This window comes from Acanthopagrus latus, chromosome 21 (assembly GCF_904848185.1).
Source record: "Acanthopagrus latus isolate v.2019 chromosome 21, fAcaLat1.1, whole genome shotgun sequence".
Lineage (NCBI taxonomy): Eukaryota > Metazoa > Chordata > Actinopteri > Spariformes > Sparidae > Acanthopagrus > Acanthopagrus latus.
Window position 1 is genome coordinate 23,733,748 of NC_051059.1, and position 10,710 is coordinate 23,744,457.

The window sequence follows — 10,710 nt, forward strand, 5'->3', positions numbered from 1 at the left end:
TTGTCATTATGCAGAAAAAAAAACAATTGCAGTGCCGCAGAGATGCCGAATTATTGTTGAAGGGAGCAACACAAACATCAGAACCTCCCAGGATGCATTTCAGCGCCTTCAATTTACTCTGACAAACGGCTTCGGACAGACCTTGCCCCCGGCGCCGGCAGAGCACCGGAGCAAATGACGTGTGGAGAGAAGTCACGGACGATTATTAAGTGAATGATGAACAATAGGTGGGCTCTCTCAGGGATACACAGCTGAAGGACAACACATTGGCCTGAGCGAGCTGTCGGTCCTTTTCCTCGTGTGGCGGTGGCTTTTATAAAGGCCAGACAGCTGTCGTTTTCCAAAGTAATTTCCTTTGAGGCAGTGAATTCTTTAATCCAGCTGTTGCCTGTCAATTATAATTTAATCTGGTGATCTTTATCATTTTTACTGCCCTTTCCTCTCTTCATCCTTTTGTTCATTCTGCCCTTTCGATATTATGACACCACCGGCTTGTTGTATCTGTTGTGACGTGTGTTAGTCATCCATCTTTATACTACATATATATCTTTATATTATTAACCCATTCCAAATTCCTGTCCAAGCCAACCTTGTGATTTCATCCTGATTTTCAACCTTTATCAGGCACGTTAACAAATGTGCTTAAATTATTAGTTTTCATACTAGAAAGATGATACAAATATCTACAATATTTACGCCTCCTTTTTAGTACTTTATTGCATAATGTTTTTTTTTTTCCAACATACAGATATGAATTTAATCCTAACTGATTTTTCTTCCATCTGGAAAGTTTCATCTCACCAAATGTTTTATTTCCTTTCCAAACAGCCGTTTTAATCTCCCTCTTATCTTCAAGTGTGAACACACACTGTGGAGCTTCAGTGTACATTATCTTCTGCTCTCTGACCACTTCTGCGCTTAAGCAAGCATTTACCTCTGCAACTTTCTCATTTTCAGCCTCAGCCTGAGGAAGAACCGCAGAGGGAGGAAGAGTCTTCTCCGCAGAGATGTACTGTATTCATTACTGGATGCAGAAGCAGGTCAGATGTGTCTCCTCCACCTCGCGGCAGCTGCATCTTCATATTAATGTACTTACATAAACTCTGACCTCATGTTTGCTTAAAACACCCGGGGCAAACGCAATTAATTTCAACCCACAGCGGGAAAACTAACACACATTAATTTACACACAGGCCCTCTTGCTAGGAAATATCCACACATATCCACACACAAACACACACGGACCAGCTTGTAGCGTGTTCAGAGAGGCGATGAACGCTCTCTAAAAGTTCATTTTACTCAATATGGAGTATTAAACAGCTTCTGAAAACAGTGGAATGGACACTCTGTGTGTTGCAAAGCTGGATTTCCCTTAGACTCATACAAAAGTAAAATCTTTCAATCACCACATTTGACCCACTAGAAATATTTGGCGGTGTCGGTATCTGCATTATTTTCTTCGTTCAGGATGTTTTTGGGGGTCAGTTTTTTTGGCAATGCTGTGTCATCCCATGCCAATAACAGCAGCAAGGTAAAGGCTGCAATGTGCCGCCTTGTCTTTCAAAAAGGGAGGTGTAATGTTCCTTCTTTTCCAAAAAACTGGGGTAGGTGTGAACATGTGACGTGACGTGAAGCACGAAGTTGGGCTGTGAACAGTGAAGCAGGTCGAATTTGTCTTCAAAATAAGAGCTTTACATTTGCACCCCATCGGAGGTTAGAACTGGGTTCTTAGCAGGGGGCTTTTAATTTGAAAGTAGCGACTGTTAGTTTGCTGCTACAACAACAAGCGAATAGTGAAGACAGCTACAGAGACCGAGGAGACGCTGCATCTCCTGGATCTCAGCGGCAGTCCAGCTGTGATCAGCTGTTTCCTGGTTTTAAAACTCCCCGGCTGTGGGTCGCACAACAGTGCACGTCATCGACACCTCCACCCGTCTCATGCAATTGCCGGCACATCGACAACTTGAATTTACACAGCAGTGGAGGTGGAAATAATTGTACCCTCCGAAGCGTTAGATTGGCAGACCAAAACAGACCCCCAATATACCACCTTCTGTTTATATCCACGGACCTAGTCGCAAAAAAGATGGCTTCTGTCTCTCTCCTCTGCTCTGGGTCTGTGATGGATGCATGATGAGTTGCATTGTTGACTGAGGGTGGAGCTGAGCTACAGACACACACACTCTGCAGGACTCTGTGGAGGTTTTGGGTTTGTGTATTCTTGCTTTAGGACGTCGTCACCATGAAACAATCGGAAAACATCACATCGTAGTTACAAAAATAACGAAGATGTAAAGCAATGCCGAGCAAAAATAGAAACTAACAACTCAATTTGATGTTTTAAAAACACATTTCAGTGCAGCCGCTGGGGAAAAGATGTAATAAAAGAAGAGTAAATTATCACATTTCTTCACACAATAAGTCCTGTAACTCTTGAATTCATTAGCTTGTACTCAACATCTGTTCAAAATCAAAGCCACCTTTGAATAATTCAGGCCTTTATGTTCTTTATCGTAATTGCACAAGAGTCGTGGAGAAATCAAACCCTGTCAATCAATAACGTACAGTTTATCCCCCGAAGCTCATATTACTTATCGGCACAGCGCCGGGCTTCATGTGCAGTTAACAACGAGAGTGTGACATGTCCTGAACAGACTGAATTTATGCTTTGAGAAACAGCTGAATTATCCAGAACAAGAACTAGTGCAGGAATCAGGAGGATTTCTGAAGGCAACAGAATAACAATACAGCACCAACTAATTAAATATTCCACTAATTAATGTAGAAATACATCCAGCCTGTGTTGTACCTACTGAAATTGGGGAGGGAGAAGCTTAAATAAACCAGAGCAAAGTAACTCACAAGAGATGAAAACTTTCTGAGGGCACAATTAAGAGACGAAACCAATAAAACACAACAGAGGAAGGAGGAGCACAACAGTTCACGTCTCTCAGCTGCGTGAGAATAATAGAGCAGGCTTTACTGTTACTGACATTAATGTTATTCAGAGAAGGTCAGCAATAAAATGTGCTGGGTTTTTTTTTTTTTGGCTTCATTTTGCATCAATGGCAGACGGTCACATTTTTAATGAAGCTGGCTCAATTTAAGGTAACGTCAGCCTTTTTCACACGCATCGGTCCAAACTGAAATATCTCAATAACTAGATAGATTGACATTGAATAAAATGTTCCCCTGACACCTTGTTTTCATTGTTTCAGCTTTGTTGTCCCTCTTCTTAGTTCTGCATTGACAGCAGCGTTACAACAACATGTCAATCAGTCTGTTGATCAATTCGTCAGTCAAAAGGAAACCAGTTGCAAACTATTTTGATGGTCGATTAATCTTGTAAGTCATTTTTCAAGCACAAATGTCAAACATTTTCTGGCTCCTGGCTCTACCCCTGCAGCTGTGGCTCATGTCACTGGTTTGATTCCCCTGGTCTGCGTGTCGAAGTGTCCTTGAGCAAAATGTCGAACCCCAAACTGCTTCTCGGCACCTTGCACGCCAGCCACTGCCATCCCCATCAGATACAGCTGTGATTGATTTAATTGCCCTTTGAATTTGGTGTTAATTATAAATTGTGAGACCGACCTTCGATGGTCACCATGATAAACTTTATATCTGCTCAGCGTCAGTCTGTTAGCGTCGTCATTTTGGGGACGTTAACATGCTAAATCTGGCATTTAGCTCAAAACCACCTCATCCCTAAGCGCAGCGTCACAGAGCTGCTCGTCGTCTCTCCGTCTCGGTCTTAATACAAATCCAATTTTCCACCTCTGACATCTTAGCAACTCAATTAGAGGTGCTCATTTTAAAAATGGTGACCTTGTACTCAACGGCAAATTGGTGCACAGCTGCCCAAAGGAGAAAAACTCTTTTTTTTTTTTTTTTTTTCATTTTTCATGTGCAGCTGTTTGTCTGCAAGAAGAGATTAAATCCTCAGTTTACTGGAGTAAAACTTAAAAAAAGGACCAATCCACGATGAAAAAACATCATTTTCACTTCTGATGCATCGTTCATCTACTTCTTTACTCTGCAGCCAGACTTCTTCAGATAACTGGTTGTTAAGAAAACTCAGTGGTGACACAAAGAAGTTTAGACTCACTGACTTTGTTTGTGGACCGAGTACGATGACGTCCACCAGCTTTATTCAGAGCACAACATGTCCTGAGGCTTTGTGGGGTTACTGCTCTGTTTTCTGCAGCTCTGACCGGAAAATCTGGTCCCACATTGTCTTTACAATCGACTTCTTAGTGTATCATTCTTGAAATGCAAAATTGTTGCTGTGGAAAGAAGCTTTTCCTTCTTTTTAACTGAGGGACCGACACGTAAATCTTATTTCAGTGTTCTCTATAAAGCTTCACCATTCAGTATTTATGACAAGACATAGACATCCTAACTTTTTAGTGTCTTTCAGCTCATTTATCTATTTTTAATGGTTCGCAACTGTTTTACTTCCCGCTCATTAAATCCTCTCCAGCAGCAGGTAGGAGACTCTTTATGCCACCTGCCCAAACAGCAGAGAGACACATTGAACACAGTCAGTCATTCATCTGTTTACGAGTCAGATCGGCTGTTGTCTCCATCAACTTCTACGGAAATGATCCAACAACCTAACCATCTGGTGTTCAACAACTTAATAAACTAACAAACTTGTCCCGTTGCCCCCAAAGTGGCACTAAACTCAAAATCAACACCTGAACCAACCAGTTGTTTCCTCATCCCCATGAGAGATCTGCTGTCCAATCACATCTTCTGGTTAAATCATAGTCTCCATAAAACACACCGGCCCCACCTGCTTTATTCCACTATCTTCATGCACAAAGTTATTTCAAAACACACAGTGACTCTATCACGCTGTTAATATCAGAAGGCGATTAAACGCTCAGCGGCTCCACAGCCCCGCGGGTTGCTGTTTCACACGCTGGCTTCCTTGAATCTCATCACATAAACCCCGAGCGCTCCGCTCCTCCGGCTAACAAGTCATCGGAGCGCCATCTGTGGCTGTTAAAATATGTATATCTACTTTGTTGTCGTTTAGTACCACCTCCATAATGAACAGTGAGCTTGTCTGCGGGGAGGAGAAGGAAGAAGCGAAGCGGAGTCTGAGAACCCGACGGCTGGGATCCCTCCGCCTCTGCAGGCTAACTTATTGTGCTGCTGTGGTTTATGGTCCGTGCATGATGAGTGTGCTGCTGGGTCGGGCCGGGCGAGACAAATAGAGATAGACAGAGGAGAGAGAGAGAGAATGGATAAGGCAGAAAAAGAGAAACTGATACCAAGTGACAGAAAGCAGGACAGGAACAGGCGACTGAGCTTAATATCAGCTTTTAACAAACATTCAATACGTATCTCGGTTGTTTCTCTCCAGCCACAACTCCAGTGACGTACTGTGGTATAAAAGCTGCAGACTGCAAACATCTGAACACCCCGCGTATTCAAAAAGAGAAGTCAGGTGGATACACTGTCGGATGCAGAGCTCCGACTATAATATGACCTGGATCTTCTGCATGGGAGACTCCCGCCGGTTGAGTTGGCCACATTCCTGTTTAGCAGCCGGCTAGCTTGAACAGGAATAAAATAAATAAACAGAACAGTTGTTCTTGACTTGCCATATGCTAATCGGTACGGATGGATCAACTTCTGATAATGAAGTGAGTGATTTCACTGGGGTGTCAAGATGAGTTTATGGGAAAACGCCTGTTTGTGTCCCAGCGCACCACCTGACGGTGTAATTACATGGTTCAGCCATTACGTCGGACTGGCATCAAAGCCTGGCGCTCCTGCTGAGAACTCGGTCTCACCCTCAGCAGAACAATGGACGAGGAGCTGCTCACTCTGTAGATGTTAAAGGCTCATTCTGAAACAAAGCAGCAGGTTTGTTTCACACTGGCTCACACTGCCGTTATCAAACGTTCTGGATGGTGCCAATAGAACCGCTTCATGCAGTTGCTACCCTCCTGCTGAGGTACCTGGCACACCAGTCAGATACCAACAGGTGAAGTTAAATCAGGCCAAACAACCTTGAGTCACCTCGTCGTCTGCGCTCTGGTTCTTTCAGCAGACTTTTGTCAAAGAAAGTTATTTCCTCGTTGTAATAAACAAACACGCCGTGAAAAAGGTTTCTATGGAAAAAAGACTGAGTGCAGTCTGGGCAGAGGATAATGTATAATATATATCATATATGTGTATATTGTGTCCATCTGGCAGTAATATACAGTGTAATACCTGCAGCAGCAACTCCTGGGGAAGTGAAAATGGAGTTACAGCCGGAGCAGCTGATAACATCCCTGCCTACAGCTGCAGAAACAGAAGTGCGCCTTTGTTAGTTTCAGGTTATTATCCTGTGCACTAATAAAAACATAATCATCGATATTATGTTCAGTTTATGGATCTTTAAACCTTCAGTGTGGTGACGACTGAGACAACCAGCAGGGAAAAGCTGCAAACCCTGAAACGATGTGTGCTCCCCCGAGGCCTCCGTGGAGGGTTTTACTGCCCTGTTGTGGACTAAATACTGTTTCAGAGACTTTCACACCCTGACAGGAATAAAATCAAGAGGAGGAAATGGAAGCATTAGCATTGAAAATCCCCTTATGAGTGAAGTCCAACTTGTAAGCCGCACAGAGGGGGGGTAATGACAGAAACATCAAATCTCCCTGAGGAAATAAAGAGCAGGAGGAGAAAGTGTAGCCAGAGAGAGAGAGAGATAAATCAGGAGCCGAGAAGCAGGAGGAAACCCGTGTGGCAGAAGGTAAAAGGGAGGAATTAGGGAGGACGGATCAAGTGACACAGCGGCAGCTCTGATTCAGATGCAGCAGGAGGGCAGAGATGCGGGTAAAAAGGAGCGACAGGAATACTCAGCGAGCGTGGAAGAAGAGACGGGACGCAAAACCAGGAGAGATACGCCTGTTGACAGCTGGAGAAACGGAGGAGGACAGAAGCTGACAGCAAAACAGCAGGAGGAGAACAGAGGAAAGAAAAAGGGAAAACACAAGGGGCTGAAGGACGAGTCGGGGAGGAGGAAAGACAGCAGATCTGAGTCAGAAGCAGCCGGGAGACGAAGAGAAAGCGACTGCAGGAGAGAAGCAGCGGGGAGGCAAAGAGACAGGAAGGAGAAGGCAGAAGAGTTAGAGAGCGAAGAGGAAGTCAGATATTTTTGGTGGGCTGTCGATGCTTCTTTCAGGAAGGAAGAACTACAGATCTCCTCCTCCTCCTCCTCCTCACATCATCTCTATTCTCATGTGTCCAACTGTGGAAGGAGCGATCAGTCTTCTGACTCTCTCTAACTGTCTTACAGCTGGCTGACTCTCCATTACACCGCAGTGGAAGCATCAGATCTCAATCATTACCGTGCACGTGGCTTCGTATGACATTTTCACGATGAGGGGCGAGAGGCGGTCCGTCACACAGAGACGAGGACCGGAGTGATGAGCGTGAGGCAGATTAAAGAGAAGAAGAAGAAGAAGAACAGAGGACGCCGGAAAAGGGAGAATGTGGTCACAAAGCAGAGAGGTTTGTAGATCGGAAAAGGCAAAGAAAGAAGATAAAAATATACCCAAAAAAAGCGGAGAAGAGAGGAGTCGAGGAGAGGATCGGGTTGCAAATCAATGAGAGGAAGAAAACAGCCATCTGCTCACATTCAGGCTCATCACAATTCATCTCAGCCTCTTTCCTCCCTTCATCTGGATTCTCTCCATCTCCTCACTTGGATTTCTTTCTCTTTCTCTCTCTCTCACACACACACACACACACACACACACACCTGCACATCCACAGCTCAGCCAAACCAACAAATCTGACAGGAAATAACTTATTTTGTGTCTCCATCACAGAGGTCAGACCAGCCTCATCCTAACCTCTCCAATCTGCACAGGTTACCTCCTCCTCCTCCTCCTCCTCCTCCTCCTCCTCCTCCTCCTCTCTCTCTCACATCCCCTCCACACTGTGCCTGCGCTCTGGAGAGCGCCAGCACGACCGTGGCTCAGTCCCAGGCTGCTCATCACGCTGCGCTGAGCGCCAAATTAACCAGAAAAACAAAAGCGATAACGTTGTTTTTACGCACACGGTGGATGAACTGGCTCCTTCTCCACTCCAAAGAAATGGATCTTTTTGGCTCCCAGATTTAAAAAGTGTCCTCCAGCATCTAAAGATTCCCACGAGGGGATGTGGTCATTAACTGCTGAAGTAAATACACAGCTCATTAAAAACGGAGGATTGTGGTTGGCAAATGATTTTTGAAGTGAGGAGACAGCTGTTAGATGTAATCCAGTGCTTGTAAGTAAGGTAATTAAATCATCATCGTTTACATCAAATCACTCAAACGCTCATTATTTCTCCTTTCAAGCCAAAAGCTGATGCGTAACTGCGACGCGTAAAATCCCACCGATACAGTGTGGAAGAAATCCCAGTACTTTATCCTAATTTACAAAACAAGTAAACAAGACAAACATCTGAGTCTATCCAGAAAACACAAGTGGTGTATCATCCAGGTGGAGCAACAGAAGGATGGAGCCCCCCCTGGTTTTACAGCCGCCCCCTCCGGGTCCGCGCTGCCCGGACTCGCTCCGTCTCCTCCGGGGAGGAAAGTGTAAAAGCGCACAGCCGGCTCACCTTCTCCGGTTGTCCCGAGCGAGCTGCAGAGGAGCAGGAAGACCTGAGCGATAATCCCAGCGAGTGTTTTAGTCCACAGATCCATGATGAAGCGGCGGGAGGCGGCAGAGAAGCCCGGCGGCTGCTGGAGGAGAGAGACGGCCAACCTCTCCTCTCCAGCTCCAAGAGAGATCTCCTCAAACCCGACCGAGGGAGGAGAGGAGAGGAGGGGAGGAGGGGAGGAGGGAGGGAGGGAGGGAGAGAGAGAGAGAGAGAGAGAGAGAGAGAGAGAGAGGTCAGTGAAGTGTGCGGTCTGTTGTTTCCTCATGAATTCAGCAGCTCTGTGGTTGGAGCCACATGCTGCAGTCAGTGATGAATAAATCCACTGGACATGATTTGTTTGGGAACTTTGTTACCCACAATGCCACGCTGTCTTGAGCTTCACTGCATGTGAGCGCACGAATTAAAAGGGTTAAAGTTACATACATATATATGTATATAAGGTTGCTGAGAGAGTCGTTCAAAACAAAACCAGACTTTAAATGAGGGCAGCTAAGGGCTAAGTGCTAATATCAGCCTGGAAATAAAACATGCTCTTAACTTATGTTTTCAATGTGACTTTACATTTCTTTTCAATGTTATCGATCAGGATTAAAATGCCACAAACACAGTCGGAGGCGTCCCGACTTTCTGTTGAAATTATCGGGTACTTGTCACCATAAAGACGGCTTGAAATTTTTCCCGAGGTTAAAAGTCTGCAGTCGTGTCACACTTACAAATGTTGAAACACAATCTGAATCTCAAGGACGTTACATGAAACCCAGACGTAACGTGCTGTGGGGAACAATGCAGCGTGGAGTCTTCTGCCGACCAGCCGTCTGACTTGTATGTGAACAAGATAATCGTCCTGCTTCTCTAGTCGTTCCAGATTTAATTGGACCGAATGGCTCAAATTCTGACGGTGAAACAAGTCATGTTGGTTGTGTTGCAAATAAAAAAAACACATCCTCCATTTCACAGCGGCTTCCTTCAACATGTATGGTAAAATATCTTTTACAATTTCATTTGGCCACCACAAAAAACTTCACATGTGTGACTTTACATTTGTTGGCTTAGGATTAAAATGGTTTAACGCACCTGTCTTGTTAGCCACAAACACGGCTGGAGACGCTCCACTTCCTGTCAGACTCATCTGGTATCCTGAGGTCAACTTAAAAATATCCAGTGGTGTCACACCTACAAACGCTGAAACAGAGTCTCAAGCTGCAGTAATTGGCTCAGCAGCCTTCTCGCCGACAACTCAGGGATCAAATTTATGATAATGAAACAAGTTTGTGACACTCAAATAAAAAGTTGCCACTGTTTTATAGACACAATGTATTTTTAAGCTGCGGTGCATCACGAAAACTGGCTTCATTAAAACGGGCTTAAAATACCTGGTTTAACCACAAACAAAGGGTGGAGATGTTCCCGACTTCCTGTCAGAATTATCTGGTATTTGTCAACACGAGCGCAGCTGGAAGTGTCACAGTCTCACACGGCAACAGTCCAATATGGTGGAAACTAAAACCCTGTTGTGGAATGGCTGCATATTCAACCATTTAAAAAGCACTTAAGATGAAGTTAATTAACTAAACCTCTACAAACAGGTAACAACATAAAGAGTTTATATTTGAAGTGTGTGTCTCCCTCTTGGAAAAACTGGTGAGCATTCAAGAGCTGCACAAGGTTCTTCTGTTCTTCCCAATTTGCCAAAACATATGTCTGCATGAAATGTCAAAAAATGGAAACTGACCTGTTGGCACGAGGTGAGAAGTCAGCAGAGTCATTAGGATTCATCCTCTGTGCACCTCTGCACGCCATCCATCCGATATGTGTCAGTCCGAGCCAACGTCAAAGTGCAACCTCTGACCAGCGGATCCCTACAGACTCACTGATGTGATTAAAAATCATCACATACATTCAAAAGATGGCGGTCTGAGTGTTCCACTGAAGGAGATATAAGGATGTATTGCACAGTTTCTGTAAGTAAAAAAATGTGCGATACACAACTCTGATGGACAAAAGGAGCATGTAAAGCTGATTATAAGCAGCACAGACTCCTCTCAGAACCAGGAC

At 44.6% G+C, this 10,710-nt stretch overlaps 1 protein-coding gene across 3 annotated transcripts in view; it reads right to left on the reverse strand.

Annotated features, from left to right (window-relative positions):
* LOC119010717 (contactin-associated protein-like 4) overlaps positions 1-8,822 on the reverse strand; it is a 105,448-nt gene extending 96,626 nt beyond the window's left edge. For all 3 annotated transcript variants that reach the window (XM_037083094.1, XM_037083093.1, XM_037083095.1), the window contains exon 1: positions 8,614-8,822. In XM_037083094.1, coding sequence (XP_036938989.1) covers positions 8,614-8,698 — 85 coding nt within the window. In that variant the 5' untranslated portion in view covers positions 8,699-8,822. The remainder of the gene's footprint in view (positions 1-8,613) is intronic.
* Between the last annotated feature and the right edge of the window lie 1,888 nt (positions 8,823-10,710).